Below are 18369 nucleotides of genomic sequence, written 5' to 3'. Positions count from 1 at the left end.
TTCTACATCTTAAATGAATGTACGTGTTGAATTACGTTTGACTTATGTTTTGTTTTTGTTTTGTTTTTTTCTTCCTGGCACTGGGCTTTTATTTTTTAAACTCCGTCGTCCCAGGTACCGGAAGTCGCCTCGTTTCTTCCCTTTCTCTGATCGGTCTGGATCAAACCGTTTCCGGGCGACAGGGTACCAGCAGTAAACATGGCGGAGGAACTGCTGGAAACAGTGGAGAGACTTCAGTCCCGGCTCCAGGAGAACCAGGAGCCCCGAAAGGTAACGGCCCAGCAGGTCGACACGGACACATTTGGTGGTCAGCACCGATCGTTCCGCGAAACGTGACCGACAGACGTGAGGACGCCGCGGTCACGGCGACGGCTCCCAGAAAGTCGTAACGTTTTTTAAATGCTGCGTTCACGGCTCGCTCTCCGACTCTGTCTTCTCACATTTCTCGGTTCAGACTGTGATAATGAAGCATCAGCAGTTTCCTGAAGTGGCAGCTTTATTTGCAACACAATGCTAATCTAATTCATTTGCAGAGTATTAAATTAGCATTGGGATAACTGTATGATAAAGAAAGTATTTAAAAAAGACATTAGGAGAATAAGATCAACAGTTCACATTTCTAATACTTCTCATCATTTCTACATGTTGAAATCATAATATAAACCATAGTTGTACTGTAAATATCTCCACTGTCTGTTGCTGTGTACAACAGATGTTTGAGATTATGATTTGGGTGTAATTTATTATAGAGATAATGAAAGTATACACCAGGGAAATCATACCTGCCACTAATCTGACACTGATTCTGGGCATTGATGTGTTTGGTATATAAACAGTTACTCTTGCCTCCTTAAACCAATATAGCTAATAGGATTTCCATTTCTCACTCATGTGTGAGGCTGCAGCTTCAGCTGTTAACTAGGCCACTGAGGAAGACTCACTCTATAGGTCCCTATAATGACAGTCCTCTGTAGATATTGGGGCAGGTGTCTGTCAGTCAGGAAATTCAACATGTTTTAACGCTACAATGCTTATGACAGTTCGTCACTCATTCAAGTGAGTTCTTCAGTCACTCAGTGAAGCAGAGACTGAAAAAGTCACTTGAATGACAAAACATTTCTCCCACTGAAAACGCCACATCCAGATTAACAGAGTCAACTTTCAGGGATTTTATTACCTGGAAGATTGAGCATGCATCAGGTCATTTACTTGTTAACAGAAGCTGCATCTGTGCCAGTCGTACACATTTTCACATTTCTAAAATGCAACTTATTGAGTAATAGATTAACAAAAGCTTTTGGCATGGTGTCGTTCATATTTGTGATTTTTTTTTTACTGTGTCATGCAGAAAACACCAAATTCCCTAAACAGCTCTGCATTTTTAAATCTTACCTCATCACAGTAAGAACAATTCACACAGCCTGTCGTCTCCCTGGATGTTTTAAAATCTGAATCTTTTTTTTTTTTCAACCATTTATTTTCAGTTATAGCAAGTAATTGTAATATATTTATATATTGTAATATATATTGTAATATAATTAAACTTATTTAAATTAGTCATACACATTGATTATATAAACTGAAAATGTCATGACCCTCTGTAGCCCACAGAATTGTGGGATTTATTTCAGAGATAGGATACATTCAATTTAAAGTGTGAGTGATACCAATATCTGATTAGATAAAAATACAATATTCTTTTATATATCTAGATATTTCTAATCTTTAAAACAGACAAAACATAAAGAAATTTCCCTGACATCAGCCACGTTTGATTATTTATTTACTTGTTTGTTGTATTTGTCTCCTGTTGCCAGCAGGGAAGCTGCAGAGCGCCCTCTGGTGGACAAACTATGGAACATCACAACTAATAATATGGTTGAATGGTGTTTCTCCCATCTCTTTACTTTCTTAACTTTCATTTATTGACCATTGTAAATTCAGACACCGATTCAAACACTGCAAATAGCTGATATTGGCTAAGGGATCGGCCAGGCTCTAGTTAAAATATATTAAAAATAAAAAGCTGATCATTTAGTAAATCATAATTATGTAGCAGTGTTTAAATTGATATTTCAGGGACCTTTAGGGACTTTAAATGAAATGCAAATGATTGAATAAAATGTAAATGCATGTTATTTGGCTGTTTAGCTGAATCGTTTGGCCAGTTTGGACAAGACAATATCTGGGTATTTCTTGCTAAATGACCATTATCTGTTATTGCATCAATTCAAATTGTAGAGAGGCATTTACCGTATTTATGTGATTTATTATTGTGTCTAACGTAATCTTCTTTTTTTTAAATTTATCTTAACAACAGTATTTCAGAAGGGCGTCACCACAAACACAGTCGTTTCTTAGTATCTCAGTGTGTTCCGACAGCCTGTGAAGGCACCGTGTGGGACGTCACAGTAATTAAGGGGTTTTAACTTGTTATAACGTAGTTGTTTAACCCTACATTTTCAGCTCAATGTAACGATTGTCAGCTCGTTGTTAGTACATATGGATTTATTATCTGCCTTTTATCGGAGCAGCTGCACCAAACACGACATATTTTACCCGAAAACCAAACTCGAAGCTAGAGCATTCGTTAGCCGTTCAGCTAGCTAACGTTAGAAAGTAGTGACAGCTCAGCGGCGACAGGCCTCTGAGATTTACCCGATTCTGGTTAACTGGAGCTGGGCTCCTACTCATGTCCAAACCCGGAGTCTATTGTTAAAGAAAACTGGAGATAAAAGCGTGTAAATGGTGACACACGGCCTCTTGGCTTCGCCTTTGTTTACTGCTGGTGTGTAACAAAGCAGCGTGGATGCGTGTGATGCGTTTGCTGAGCACAAACAAGCTGCACAAGTGAAGCTTTAACTGCAAAAGAAGACGCAAAAATCAGGAGGGAAAAGGTTTTCTAACAGCTCTGCCACGTTAGGCCACCTCATCCTTTAGCAGTGATGGCGCAGAGCTGAGCGCAGATAGTGTGAGTCAGGCAGCAGCTGCAAGTTTCATATGAAGCAGGTCCACGGAGCAGATGGAGCCTCTCTACCGAGAAAATCTCAGAGAGGAAATGCATGAAAATCTGCTTTAACGCCCTGTTTACTTTTCCAGTTTTAATATATAATGAATTGTGATGTACCAGTTGTTTAAGTGACTCGGACTTTGCAGGACAAACAAAAACACAAAGCCTTGCCACTGGGTCCCAAATAATGCAAACCTAATAATGCAATCATGTAATCAAGGCGCACTGAATCTTATCCCTGCCTTTATCTCATCATGCCTGACTGTAACAGACCGATTGCCTTTAAGACCCTCTGTAGTCGCCTTCAGCTACATCTCAGACTTTTTTTTGAACCGTTTGCAGCAGTACCTTGAAATCCTCGGGCAGAGGACTTATGTCTTCTCCAGAGGCTCGGTTGAAACCTCAGAATCTGTTACTGAACATGGAAAAGGTTGAAAATGGAGAGTTAGTTTATTTCAGACATGGAAAAGTAATATTTTAAGAGGTTACCGATCCAAATACAAAGACTCAAAAGCAGTCAGCTCGTTACAGTCTGACTGGTCAGGAACCAGGCAAACTAAAGACAACAGAAGAATAAATATTGATGGGCGACAAAATGTTTTAAAAATTGATACATTAGAAAAATTGAGAATAATTATTTGAAAATAGCTTAGAGTCTCATTGCATTTCATTTTAGATTCTTTTGAACTGATTCCTGTGTTTTCCTTTACATAAAGGAAAAATCCTTTATGTAAAAAAAAAAAAAGGATTTTTCCTTTTTATTTTTCCTTCTAAACTGATCTTGGAAAAAGTGCAAATTGAGGCATGAAATGTAGGAAATTAATTGTTGAATGCTCAAAATTTCCTTGAGTTTACCCTAGCTTCCCCGGTTTATTGTTTTTTAATGTAATGTGTTTAATTTAAATGAAATGTTTTTGAGATGTTTTAGTTGGTTTTGCAGTCGTTGAATGGTTGTGTTCAGTGTTCAGACTGTTATTACAGCTGCCGTTCTATGGGATAACATCTTTGGGTTTCAGTAGGGATCCATCTGTAAATGTGTCGACCTTTATTTAAACTAGAAATAGTGCGGGACATTTTTAAGGCAAGCACAAAAGGGTAAATCATCTCGTGTTACTTGTGAAGACTCTGCAGACGTTAAAGAGAAAAGTTAAGAATAAATATTTCAAATTGGCACAGGAAATATACCCTGCTTCTTCATTTTATGTTTTTCTTATTCACTATGACAAAATAACAGGAAACCGCACAAATGTATGAATAAAAATTCATCACCCATGATTCTTTACTCATTATCCAGATGCACTCATTCCAGTGTATGTTATATTAAGGGTGACCGCATGTCCTACTTTTTACCTGGGCCTGTACAGCATATCAGCCCTCCACCCATCTAAGGTATTCAGACAATGTCCCACATTTTAATTGGCTCTGCTGAGTCTCAAAAGGAGGTGTTGTGTGGATGCATCCCTGCTGAAACCTAAAGATGATTAGCATCTGAATCCTCTGTTTTTACTGGGAAATAAAATGAAAAGACAAAAGTGTACAAAGACAAAACCCCCACAAACTTTAGCTCTTGTATATGCTCATAAGAAATTCCTCACATGGTCAATGCCAAACCAGTGCCAAAGAATTTTAGACTGCTAGTAAATACATTATACATTAAAAAGCGACACAAGACGAGCAAATCTCTTCCAGTGTGGATGCAAATTTAGGCCTCTGAAGGTTCTTATCTGTATCATGCTACGATTACATTATGTTGCCTAGCAGTCACCTGTTAACAGGCCACAACAGTCCCAGCAAATTTACTGCTGTTGTTACAATTCCTTATAAGGATTGTTTTTATGAAACACTTGTGTATATGTTTAAACCACAGGTGTCAGGCGGGCCACACTACAGCTCAATTTAATATCACGTGGGTCAGACCACTTATACAGCTGTATAAAAATCCGCCTTTATTTTAACGTAAAGAAGTTCTAAATACATTTAATTAGCTGTCTTATGTGTATTTTAGTACAAAATAATAAAGTTTGTGGTCTTTCCATTTTTAGTCCTCACACCTCACAGTGTTCACTGTCCAAAGCCATTCACTGGGCTAGTTGGGACCAGGTTAGTTGAGGATGAGCTCTCAAAGTTTTTGAAAATTTTAAAGCAGGTTTTATGTGTGAAAATAGTAACAGTGGGCTAATTAGAAGCTTTAGTAAAGTTAACAGTTGTAGCTGATAAACAGGCGCAGCGTGAGCTGGTGGAAATCCAGCCTGGGCTGCTGCTGTGTGTCATAGAAGCACCTCAGGTTCAAATGGATCTGCTGGACTTTTCCACTGCAAAGCATGAAGCACAGCAGCAGCCAAAGTCACAGCGATAATCATCATATCTTCACGTGTTCAGTATCAGGCTGAGCTCACGACCAGCAGAGCCCAACCCTCATGTAACGAGCACTAAATGCAGCATCAGGTTATTCCTTTAACTGTACAACACCAACACGCCAACTCTTCATGTGGATTAAAACAAAGGCAGGAATAATCTCCTCTGTCACCTTTCGGGGGCTCAACAGTAATATTTACCAAAACAGCAGCTTCAGTAACTGTTTTAGGAAAATAAATTTAAACAAACTCATTCTGCTTAATTTCAGCTCTATATTTTTATTGTTGGACTCAACCAGAGTAGCTTTTACACGGTTCTTGATTCAAAATAATTTATCTTACACTCTGTCTCCCTTAAGTCCAACTTTCTTGTGATTGACTGTATCTCACAAACAAAAGGTTTGAAGAACAGGTGGTCACATCTGCAGTATTTGAGTCTTTGGCTTCGTCTAATATGAACAACCATCACTGTAACATAAAATAAGGAAAGGCTCTGTGGTGGAATCGGGACTCTTTCTCCAAATGATACATTTTTGTTTTTCCTTTCTTTTTATTTCAGCTGCTGAAGACTCTGAAAAGACTCGGGGAGCTTCCTATGACTGTGGACATATTGGTGGTAAGGATGTGTTGCTTCATCATCTCCAAACTGTCGATGCAAAAATCAGAGGGAAAATATTCTAGATAAATGAGTGGGACAGCAAGTTGACAGCTTCCCTCCTGAACTTGTTTCTGACCAGTTAAATCGCTTGCCTGGAGCTGCCAAAGCATGACTGTTAAATCTGGGAATTTCTCTCGTAGGAAACTGGAGTGGGAAAGGCTGTGAACTCCTTCAGGAAACACGAATTAGCTGGAGAGGTGGCAAAAAATCTCGTAGCCAAATGGAAGAAACTGGTTCCTCAGTCTGGAGACAGGTATCGGCTGCACACCTCTGCCTCGACATGCATGACTTTAGCTCTCATGTGTCTGTACGCTGTGTGCTCTCTTTCTGCAATGGTCGTATGTAACGATGACTTTTCAGGACAGAAGATCCAAACCTTCAAAATAAAACCCCAAAATTAAATGGCGTCATCTGCAAAAACTGAGTTCTGTCTCCATCTTTCTTCCTCAGACCCAACAGCCACGGCTCCAGATCTCACACACAGGCTCGAGGCCATGACGCGAGCGGCAGAGGAGACCATAAACGTCCCCGAGAGCCCTCGCCTGAGGAAGACCGCTCCTACGTAGAGGAGGAAGAGGAGGAAAGAGGTTACCACACCAACTATTCGCCCTCACCTCCTCAGCACGACCAGTACAGTCCCCCACAGCGAGGAGGGTATCACTCAGACGAATACGAAAGCCCTGAGCCCGAACCTGAACCCAGCCCGCCACCACCTCCTCCCCCTGTTTCCCGCAAAGACGTCCGCCACACCAAACCAAACAAGGAGCCGAGCAAGAACCACCACAGCGACCGAAACCGAGACGAGGAGCGGCGGCAACGCCACGCACAGACGAATAGCGATAGAGAAGGCGGAGGAAGTCAGGGGAAGAAGCGAAGCGGAGACCGAGAGAGACATCAGAGTCCGGTACAGAAGGCTGCCAAACACAGCAAGAAGTCAACCACGCATGACAGCAGGAAGGAGGAGAAGAAGAAAGGAGGAGATGAAGGTGAGTTCGATACTTGTTATTAATCTCGATCTCTCTTCCACAGCATGTCTTTTGTCCTGTCTTCCTACCGGTCGCAGCAGATGGCCGCCCCTCCCTGAGCTCGGTTCTCCTGGAGGGTTCTCTTCTGTTAAAAGGGAGTTTTTCCTTCCCCCTGTCATTAAAGTGTTTGCTCATAGGGGGTCATATGATTGTTGGCTTTTTCTCTGTATGTATTGTTGTAGGGTCCACCTTACAATATAAAGCGCCTTGAGGCGACTGTTTTTGTTATTTGGCGCTTTATTAATAAAATTCACAAGAGCTACAGCCCCTGCCTATGTAGGCAGCTGCCCCCAACCACTACAGGTAACAATAACCAGCTGCTCGAGTAACTGATAGCAGTGGTTAATCTAAAGATAACAGAAGAAAAAAACATCTGCAGAATTATGAGGACTTTAAAACAGTTTAAAATCAAAACATCTGCAGCTCGCTGAGACAACTTCCTGTTGCCTTGCTTGTGGGCGCATACAGGTGACTGCATCACTCGAGTCTCATTTGAATAACAAATTAACCTTTTAAAAGCAGTTGACCAGTCTTTTTAATCTTTAAAAGACTGCAGTCAAATATCAGGTTCACAGAAAAAAATTTTCATGTTCCACTCAAGATCCCAGTTTATCTAAAGATACCAAACATGTCAGAATTAATTTGTTACATGTAGCCTGAATAACAATTTAAACTATAACTACACCATCTTCTCCTCACTAAAAGCCCATAAATGTCTTACTGAAAGATAATCATCTTCTTGTTGTACTGTGTAATATTTTACTTTGCTATGAAGGAAATAAGCCGTGAGATTTAGGGGCACTTAAATAATCTTCTTTCTGTCATTTAACTCTTGATTTCTGGTACTTATACCACAGCCAAAACAATTACTATAGAAGGTTAAAGGCAATCATTGTGTGGTCATTTGTGCAGCTCTGTGCAACAGGAAGGTTGTGTGTGTTTTATCAGCTTGGATCAAGAAATATGGCCACAACACAGAGTCACTTCCTGTTCTGAGGAACTGAGCGATCGTAGAAACAGCACGAGAAACTCCTCTGACAGGAAGTGACAAAGTGAAATTTTCAAACTGTTTTCTTGTTTGGTTCATTAACCACAGCATGCATGTGTGAATCAGAAGAGGAGTGTGTGTTGTTTGGTGATTGAGTAATTAGTTAGTCACTAGTAATTAGGAGTTAACAATTTTTATAATGTAATAATAATTAAAACTTCACTTATGAGGAGGCTGTAACGGTCCGTTGTGCTGGAGGGAACGGAGCGTGTCGATTTACCGGTCAGTCTGCGTCCTCACCCTCACCTATAGTGATGATCGTTGATGCAATCAGCAGAAATGAGTTTCATCTAAAGGATGCCTGGGCTCTACGTTAGAGATCGGACAAGGAGACGCTGTTCCTCCACATCGACAGGAGCAAGATGAGGTGGTTTAGGCATCTGACTGGGACGCTTCCTGGACGCCTCTTAGGTGAGGTATTCAGGCGTGTCGGTGTTGGTGATGTCACTGTTGGTGCTCTTGCAAATGGCGGTGCGTACAAAAAATTATGGTTATGTCAGTTTGTCATGCACCTCTCGGTTTTTAGCTCATCTGGCCAATAAAATAGAAACGCTTATGCTGTGGCGAGGCACCCGTCTGTCTGTCCGTTCACAAGAATCACTCCTCCTCCTCAGGTTTGAATCTAGTTTACACAGAGTGGTCACCTAATGGGTCTTCACAGACATTGTGCTCAAAGGTCCAGGTCATATTTGTTGTTTTGTGAGCAGTAACATGTGAATTGTGCTGCACCGTTAGCCAGATAGGCTACTACGTCGTTCCGATTGTGGCTTGAACCTCCAGACAAGATTTCTGATTTCTTTGCTTCCTGCCTTAAATTCTACTCTTATAAAAGTGCTGATGTCCATAAATCCAAAATAAAATCCTGGATTAAAGTCTTTGTTTTATATTTGTCATTTGTTGAATATTTTAAGAGAAATTAATGCAGTATAATAAATTATGATCTTCATCTTTTAGGGCGACCACGAGTGCCGAAGGACTCTCCACCTAAGGAGGAAGAAGAGGACTTCGAGGTGCCCACCATGTCCTTCGAGTCCTTCCTCACATACGACGCCCCGACGTCTGTGAAGAAGAAAAAGAAGACACCGTCAGCTTCATCTTCATCGCACAGTCGGCCGTCTCACTCCTCCTCGTCAACGTCGTCTTCCCATCGCACACGAACACCTCCACCTGCATCCTCCTCTTCGTCCTCTTCTTCTTCCAAAGCGCGCAAGGCAAACGGCGCTCAGAGTACCAAGAGGACGCATTCGGGGACAGCGGTGACGACGCCATCGAGAAGCAAGGAGGTACCGACTGTTTTTAAACATGTTATTTATCTTTTTATTTAACCAACATAGAAAATAAGCAAAATGGGGAAATCTGTCAGGTCTGTGCGATGCCATGATCTGTTCAGCTATTGTAAAGAAACTCCTGCTTAACACTGTGAAAAGGTAAAACTAGACCTCTAACAGGTGTTAAATCGTCCTTAAGGATTCAATTCAATTCAATTTTATTTATATAGCGCCAAATCACAACAAAAGTCGCCTCAAGGCGGATGACTTGGAGAGTAGAAGAAAATGACCCAGAGCAGATTTCTGATAGCATCGATGAGCATTTTTTTAATTTCAAGCATGAGTCAGTGTTTAAACCGATGACTCAGCTTTAGTTTTCAGGGTGTAAACGTACTTTTCTAACCTTGGAGTGAGCCGTAACTCAAGCTCCCTCTGTGAGCGTCTTCTGCAGCTGTCAGAGTTTTTTCAGTGAGGAAAACTGCAGCTGACATTTGTGTAGGGTTCCTTCTCTTTATTGATAAAGACCGACAGTGCAGAGGGTTCATCCACTCATTGTGACATTAAAGGCTCTGCAGTGATTGTAGAACTTGCTGCTTGCTGCCGTCGGTTTTGCAGTTAGAACTCTGATGGTGTCATGTTGGTGAAAACATCAGATCCGTGAGATGCCTTTAGCCTTTAGTTTTGCTTTTATCTTGTGGGATTTTGTTTCCTAGCAACAGTTGATAACTCCGGTGTCAAGGTGATGCAGAGAGAAGCAGAAAGTAGAAACACCAACCACAGATTGCAGATACAACATAGGTGTGGCCTCCGGGTCTGAAACGTGAGGCCTGCACAGGAGTGCTTTAAACCTGCATTGTTCATTATAACAGCCAGCAGGGTGCGACTCCTCTGGTTGCAAGAACATGTTTAACTTTGTAAAATTCTGTGGGAAAATTACCTATAAGCCCACATGGTTTATGACTTCAGTAAACACTTTAATGATTCATTTATGGCCTAAACCGCTAGTTTAAGGTCTTATTTAATAAAAAATGTTCCTCATTTTGTAAATTATGATGCAACTGTGAGAAATACAGATGATAAAGCAGAGAAATGCAAACAAAGGTCAGTCCATGTTTATGCTATGCTGAACTAACCGTGTACTGGAAGAGCTTCATATTCAACATAAACAAATAAGAGTGTCAAAAGCATCTTGTGCAAGTGTCAAATGTTGGACAATATTAATACGATTCATTTCAAACTTATTTATATAGCATCAATTCTCAATAAGTCACCTCAGGGTGCTTTTATATTATAACGACCCTATGTTATTAGAATGAAAACTCGATAAATAAGTCAATCTTCGAAAAACAGACACTTGGTGAAAGTGGGGAGGAAGAACTCCATTTTTAATTAAAGGAAGGAACCTTCAGCAGGGACAGTGAGAGGAAGGTATCGGCTGCAACAGTTGAAAGCTGGGTCTCCAGCTGGAATAAAGCAGTTTCCAATGAAAGCGTTCAGTTTAAAAGCTTAACGTCAGAGCATCAGGTCAGCAGCACAACAAGGGGGATGCTGTTGTGTTTTACTGACATTCACAAGGTTCTGCAACATGAGTTTGTCAGACTGAAATGTTCTTGATTGTTTGAGAGAGAAGGTTTAGCAGAAATGACCTTAACTGTGGAAACTCTTGGCCACACAAACACAATCTTTACCTCCTACCTCCCTATGAGTTCATCTATTTCCCCAAAATAAAAACAAAGTGGATGTTTTACAAAAGCAAAAGGATAAAGAGCAGCTCGTGAAACCATCTGAATGTGAACAAGAAGACGACCTTAAACGGGGGATTGGCCAAATCTTGAACTTGTTGAACTCTTCTCTTTCTGAGTAAATCCCTCACTTTGATGAGCTGTTTCCACATCACTGCATCCAGTTACTGTGCAGGTTTAGTATCCATCTCATACCCCAGGACCAGCATTCATTTTAGAGTTGTGCTTCTTCTTCTGTCATATTTAGATTTTCTTTTATTGAGGTCTTGACTTTTGTTTTTATTTTTTGTTTAATTGATACCCTACTTTACCTTTCTGAGCTGTTGTTACCTTTATGATAGTTTCAGACAAATAATGAGTTGTTTCTGATTATTTGGCTGCTATAAGTCATTTCCCATCTTTTGGGATAAATAAAGTGTTTCTTATCTTGTTGTAGGTTTACGAAGCTGTGCCGACTGTTCCTGAAATCCAGCTGCCAGCGATTCAGCCCAATTACAGACCTCTGCCCTCCATTGACATCACACCGCTGTCCCCTCAGAGACGCAAAGGTAAGGCCCTCGCCCCCAATATCAAAACTTTTTCATTATGTTATTTCTCGTTTAACTGCTATGAGAACACCAAACTCTGGCATCAAAAAGGTGAACCCTTCCATGAGTCTTTCTGTGCCTGTATTTGTGCATAAATTAAGCGCCTTAAAATGTTTTCTTTCTTTTTTTAAGTGGTTGTTGTTATAACTTAGAAACAAATACTTTTAGTTAACTTTGTGACATAACGTCTCACTTCATGCAGAAACTTGAGTGCAGTTGTGGCTGAGGAGCAGGTGAAGAGAGGAACCGCTTCTGACTGAATGACAGATGCTTTCTAGACTTTTTTTCCTCATTCTGTATCTTTGCACTTCTGAATCAGGTCACACATGTACCTGCGAGCGATTTCTCACATTCGTGCACATTGCGATCTGATCGGGATTTTCTTGCCAGCATCAGCATATCTGCAAACATTCTTCCTCATCCTCTACATTCAGGCTCACTCTGACGTTCGCTCGCTTCACTTTCAGTTCCTGTGTGCAATGAAGAGGATGATGCAGGCTTCACGGGGAAGCGGTTTAACTCCAAGATGGTGGTCTACTCAGGATCGAAGACCGCCTACCTGCCCAAGATGATGACGCTGTACGAGCAATGCATCCGTGTCCTGCAGAACAACATCGACTGTGAGTGGATATGCAGTATTTCTCTCAGTCTCTGAGCCTCCCTACAGGGGGCAACAAGGGCCTGATGATGCCACGGAGTTTGACCATGAATATTAAAGCTGATGAGAGGAGTTTAATTTTATCTAAAGTGTAGTATAGCATGTCGTTTTTGAAGTTTAATTTCTGTGTTTTACTTTTATTTCTCTGCCTGCTGCTTTTAAACAACTGCAGGATTTTACGTTTTAGTTTTTAGTTTCATCACAGAGGCATGTGATTGGTTTGATCTGTTTCCCTGTTTGTTAGCAGGATTACTCAGATAGTGATGGACTGATTTGCAGGATAATTTTAGCAATGTAGGTCTGGGCCCACCTTGAACAGAATAGATTTTGGAGTCGGTACAGTTTCAGATCAGGGTTAGCTTTTGTGTATTGAGAAGTTTAGTTTCTCTTTCTCTTTACGATAACTCTAATAACCTTGCCGGAGACTAAGTTCATGAATAGCGTGGGGGCAATTTCATAAGCCTTGAAGGTGCTATTGTTTTGCTCTTCACTCACTGTGATGGTCTGTGTAGGTACCAGGTGATCAGAGTTCACAACAAAGGATAAAAGTACAGCAGAAAGTCTCCACAGTCTTTCAAAGTCAGTATCTACTCAAATGTGGTCCTCGCCTGAACTCCACCCAACTGCTTTTTGTGTTGTCGAATAGGAACGTGTCTACGGTCTGCAACTGTGCATGCACATGAACAAAAAGTGTAATCCCACCCTGACGATGCCTCTCTGCTCTTTCAGCGATCGCTGAGGTGGGAGGAGTGCCGTTCGATATCCTGGAGCCGGTTCTGGAGAGATGTACCCCAGAGCAGCTGTACCGCATCGAGCAGAGCAACCAGGTAACATGTCAGACTTCAGTGAAACTTTTAATCTTAAAGCTTAATCTGAGGAAGGAGCGTGGAATCGAAAAATGTAGCCACAAAAATAGCTAAAACGTCCACATTGACCTCTTTGATTTTTATCCTTCAGCCATAAAAGACTGATGGGATATTTTTGTCACCCCGTTGTACCGGTAGGTGAGCGGCGTGGACACCCAGGTTTGTGAATGCGATAACTCGAGAACGAGGCGATGTAAGAGTTTCAGATTGATATCATAGGTGTATCTACTAGGAGGCTGAGTGCTAGCATTGGTGGCCACCGGTGTTTTTATAAGAAGTGAAAAATCTAGAGAATTTTCACTTCTTATTTTATTCCACTGAAATAGAATTAATTTGCACAAACTGCAAAAGTTTTGTTTTCACAATAGAAATATAAGGTGGATAAATCTTTTAGCATCATTTGCTTTCTTTTTCCAAACTTTGTTAAAAACTATCAAGCTGTATTTTATGAAACTTAGGAGGATGAACTCTGAATGGCTGCTACACATGTAACACTTTTACAAGCAGAGCAGTTATTCATCATTAAAGTTCATATTCGTCATTAAAGTCGGTCGCCTTCCTCTTTGTCTCCATCTTTTCTGTCTGGCGCAAGTTTACAGCTTTCCAGAAAATATTATAAAATATAAAGTTTGGATGTTGAGAAAGTTGTATTAATGTCACTTTTTGTCATGAGAAATATGGGCATACGTCCCTTTTTGAAGATTCTTCTCGCCTCCTTTTAGTGGTTCACGGAGGAATCGGACGAGCTGTGGATGCGTCACTGTCGGCGCGACTTCAAGCGGGAGTCTCCGCAGGAGTACGAGTCATGGAGGGAGTTGTACCTGAGGCTGCACGACGAGCGCGAGGAGCGACTAAGGATGCTCACACAGAATATCACGTCTGCGCATGCCAACAAACCCAAAGGTGGGACGAGCTTTTGCAGTTTTGTATAAATCGACACATAAAGCACAAAGAAAAAGCATTTTGGGATTTTCTGTTTGTTTCTGTAGTTATGATTCATGATGGTTTTTTAATATTTTTAAGGCTGTTGAGTGTTTGACCGAGAGTGTTGTTTCCTCTAACAGGACGTCAGGTTAAGATGGCGTACGTAAACTCTGCCGCCAAGCCGCCCCGTGATGTTCGCCGCCGACAGGAGAAGTTTGGAACCACCAGTGGTTCGACAGCCAGCTCCACAGCAGCTGCAGCTCCTATCAAGTGAGTACAGAATAAGATCAGGGAGAAACTGAGAGGATGTTTAGAGATTTCCTGATAAATATCACAGACTGAGTTTCAAATCACGAGGAGGAAGATCTTCTCTATCGATGCACACGGCTGCAGACAGAGCTGTGTAGGGTTTTTTTTTAATATTCACCACAGTGGCTTTCTTCCTGTGTCCTTCAGAATAAGACCGGCTACCACTGACTACTCCGGAGAATCAAGCCAGTCGTCTTCCTCCCAAAACAACCCTCCTCCCGCTGGTTCATCCCGCTTCTCTGCACCGAGTGGAGTAGGACACGCCGCCCGGGAAAAACCTCAAGTCAAAAGTAAGTCTTGCTGAAAGCACCATTGAGGATTTCTTTTTTTCTGTGTGTGTCTTTTAATCTAACAAATCACTTCTTCCTGTTTCCTTCTTCCCCACAGAAATCGCCCCCATGATGGCCAAAACTATCAAAGCATTCAAGAACAGATTCTCCCGCCGGTAGTGTGAAAGAGACTGAATGTATTTTATGTGATTTTAATTACAGTGTAGCGGAATTGGACTGGAGACCCTCCAACCCTGCGCGCACACTTTCAGCCCCGCAAACATCACATGAACTTTGCAGTATTTGTGGAAAAATGGTTAACTTCCTTTTTTTTCTTTGTTTTTTTTTTTTTGTGGGGGTGGGTTGATGTTTTTTTTTCTGTGGTGACGTCTGTTTTGCGGGTCTTAAATTAAGTATTTAAATCCTAAACGATGGTACACATGGTAGAAGGACACACACAAACACAGTCAGTCTGTTACTGAATCATGTTTTCCAGCAGACGGTTTTTAAAGAAAGAGTTTTTGGGGGAATTCTTGCTGCGAGGTTAGATTAGAGGATTTTTCTATCGCTTTCTCCGGCAGCACAAAGACTGGAAAGAGGGGAGCAGCTCGTTTTCAGCTGTAACAAAATCAGCCCCAGCAGAACCTTTAATTGTCATTAATTAACATGTACATTTGTACACAGCCAAAACGTGCACAAAAAATTTGTGACTTTTTAAAAAATTTGCCTCAAACCTGCATTCTTTCCAATGGCCAGTAGGGGGCGTCTCTGAAATTATATTGTATAGAAGTCCATGAGTAAATTCTTCTAATGTGATCCGTAAACTCAGTTAACATTTTCCTGAAGAGTTTATGGACTCAGCTGCTAATTTTAAGTCTTAATCAATGAAAAATAAAGTTAATGCTGTAAATTATTTTTGCTAAATAATTTAAATTATTTGTGGGTGGCCAAGTCACTATGTTAGCCACCCGAGTTTTAAAACTCTCAACTCAGTGCTGCACTAACCAGTGGGTGATGTCGTGATGGCCACATCCAGCTTTTATATACAGTCTGTGACTAATTGCACTAATCAATTTGTTTCAAATTTTCATTTTTTTTAACCCCTCGCCTGTAAAAGGCTGACAGTGTACTGTCATCACTTGGGTGGCAGGGAGGGCAGCGTAGGATTTTGAAATTGATAGCATCGGTGCATCTACTAAAAATCTCAGTGACCTCGACCTCAAGGTCAGGGCTAGAGGTCAAGTGTATGAATGTGATAACTCAAGAAGAAACTCACCTAGGATTTTCACATTTATAGCATAAGTGCAGTATTTTTACTGCTGTGACCAGACATTGAGCATCAAGGGCTCAACCTTAATGCAGTCAATAACTGAATCAAGTTTTCCTTTCATAAATAATAATAATAATAATAATAATAATAATAATAATAATGGGGGGGGGGGACATTTGAACAAAGTAGCATTTCCGCAAAAGCTCCCCATCTGGTCAGAAACGATAGACTTGACATGCAAAATGTTAATATTTATGCTTGATTTTCTCTTTTCATAACAATTAAAGAGATTACATTTGTTAAACAATGAACTTAAACGTTTTTTTTTCTCCCTTGTTTCCTGTCTTTGTGCCAAGCCAAGCGGTTCATATTTATCATATGAAAGATGATAGTTTTATCTGTCTTCTAATCAAACTAGTAATGAGCATATTTCCCAAAGTGCGAATCTTTTCCTTGTAAGGGACAGAAAAAGGACTCTTATTTTAAAAACAGTCAGCTGTTGTTTCCCCTATGACCAAATGATACACTACAGTGGGAAACTTTTACACTTTTACTCTTGTTTTGTCTCTTAATCGCATGCACCGTGGACGTCCCGACACCCGAGACATCAGCTGGATGGTGGGGGACTTTAATCATGTTTTGCCTGGTGCATTTAAAAAAAAATGTGTTTGGCTAAGATGAAAGCACAGCAGAGCGTGCGGCGTCGTAGACTTACTTTAACCCTCCTGTGGCTTCAATTCATGTTTCCCTGCTGTCGAATGTGTGCTTCCCTGTTTTTATCTGCTTCACTGTGACAAACTGATTGAGTGAGGGGAGATTTGGAAAGAGAACCATAAGTTGTCTGCAGCTGCAGTCCATGATGATGATGATGATGATGAAATGTATTTATTTTCAACACTGGGACCTGGCACCCCACAACATGGGCCTGAATGGAAGTAGATTACAAATTGTAATTTTATTAGATTTTAATAAATGTTATATGGTCATTTTTATTAAAATTGACTTTTTTCCCTGAAGCTGTTTGTGTGGGTCTCTTTGTCACTCAGAAAGTCTGCAGTGCAGGAGGTTTATAGAAGTGATCCATCTTACCAAAACTACCTTATATTATTAACATAATAATATCTGTATATTTTTTTCTACGGTTATTATTCTTAACGGCCAGCATCACTTTTAGTAGTTCAGCAATCGCTGAGCGTTTTACAGGGCTCAACGTGATTAAATGAATGAGAGACAGAAACGTTTTTTTTAACAGCTATTAAAAAAACTGAAGCAGGAGCCTCCTTTATTTTTGTTTTTAACCTGTATAATAGTCACTTTCTTTTACACATAACTTTTCCAGATTCCTTGTAATGAACGTGTTTTTGATATGAGGACATCATTAAATCCAGGTTTTTGTACATTTTGCTTTATGCTCATGTCGCTTTTATTTTTATGTGACACTTGTAAACAGTTTGCGACACTGCCGGCGTTTGGTGGTAAGACTCGTGAGCCAATCTGATAGCACATCGCTTGTGTTTTCCTCTTCGCGTCGTAAAGTGGCTACGTTGTAGCAGATGACAATTTCCTGTGGGGATCTTTTTCTTTTCAAAATAAAGTGTCTTGAAAACTCATAAGTTCCATTGAAAAAGCTCTGTTTGCGTTGGAAAGCTGAACTAACTGAATATACCAACCATTTCTTTTCTTCAAACTAAGACTAACCCTTTCTTTTATAACAGTCAAAATCAAAGGCTCCAGATTCACATCACCATGCTGATAATCTACAAGTTCAATTAAATAATCATTTACATAATCATACAAGGCGGGTGTCGGAGTGGAGGATGCTATCCTGTACCTCCTACACAGAGCCCACTCACACCTGGATGGGGGAAAAGGCACGGTCAGGATCCTGTTTCTTGACTTTTCCAGTGCCTTTAATACCATCCGGCCCTGTATGCTTCAAGAAAAACTGAACAGGATGGAGGTGGACCCCTGCCTGGTGGCTTGGATCTCCGACTACCTCACCGACAGACCACAGTATGTCAGGCTGAAGGACATCACGTCTGACACAGTGGTCAGCAGCACAGGAGCACCACAGGGAACTGTGCTGTCCCCTCTTCTCTTCACCCTGTACACCTCTGACTTCTGCTACAACTCTGAATTATGCCACATTCAGAAGTTTGCAGACGACACAGCCATCATGGGGTGTATCTGGGATGATCAGGAAGAGGAGTACAGAAGTCTGGTGAGGAACTTTGTCGCATGGAGTCACACAAACCACCTGCAACTCAACACCTCAAAGACTAAGGAACTGGTTGTGGACTTCGGGAGGTCTAGAGCAGGTCCACTGCCGGTTCAGATAGAGGGGGAGGAGGTGGAGGTGGTCAACAAGTACAAGTACCTCG

General features: G+C 41.0%; 1 protein-coding gene across 1 annotated transcript; it reads left to right on the top strand.

Moving 5' to 3' along the window:
- Nucleotides 1-143: 143 nt before the first annotated feature.
- On the top strand, nt 144-17199 carry eloa (elongin A). The gene is made up of 12 exons (XM_026156294.1): nt 144-270; nt 5924-5980; nt 6163-6275; nt 6473-7008; nt 9050-9378; nt 11542-11653; nt 12160-12312; nt 13080-13177; nt 13939-14119; nt 14281-14410; nt 14597-14739; nt 14837-17199. The coding sequence occupies exons 1-12, from the start codon at nt 199-201 to the stop codon at nt 14896-14898; spliced, it is 1986 nt and encodes a 661-aa protein (XP_026012079.1). The 5' UTR covers nt 144-198; the 3' UTR covers nt 14899-17199.
- Nucleotides 17200-18369: the final 1170 nt, after the last annotated feature.

The sequence above is a fragment of the Astatotilapia calliptera genome, chromosome 22 (assembly GCF_900246225.1).
Source record: "Astatotilapia calliptera chromosome 22, fAstCal1.2, whole genome shotgun sequence".
Classification (NCBI taxonomy): Eukaryota; Metazoa; Chordata; class Actinopteri; order Cichliformes; family Cichlidae; genus Astatotilapia; species Astatotilapia calliptera.
Note: the sequence above shows the minus strand (reverse complement) of the source record. Positions and strands in the feature narration are given on the sequence as shown.

What these genes read in the sequence shown, in the direction of transcription:
- eloa (XM_026156294.1), top strand. Translation starts at nt 199, where the DNA reads ATGGCGGAGGAACTGCTGGAAACAGTGGAGAGACTTCAGTCCCGGCTC. An exon ending in TGACTGTGGACATATTGGTG is followed by an intron (nt 5,981 to 6,162) that starts GTAAGGATGTGT and finishes TTTCTCTCGTAG; the next exon opens with GAAACTGGAGTGGGAAAGGC. An exon ending in GGAAAAACCTCAAGTCAAAA is followed by an intron (nt 14,740 to 14,836) that starts GTAAGTCTTGCT and finishes TCTTCCCCACAG; the next exon opens with AAATCGCCCCCATGATGGCC.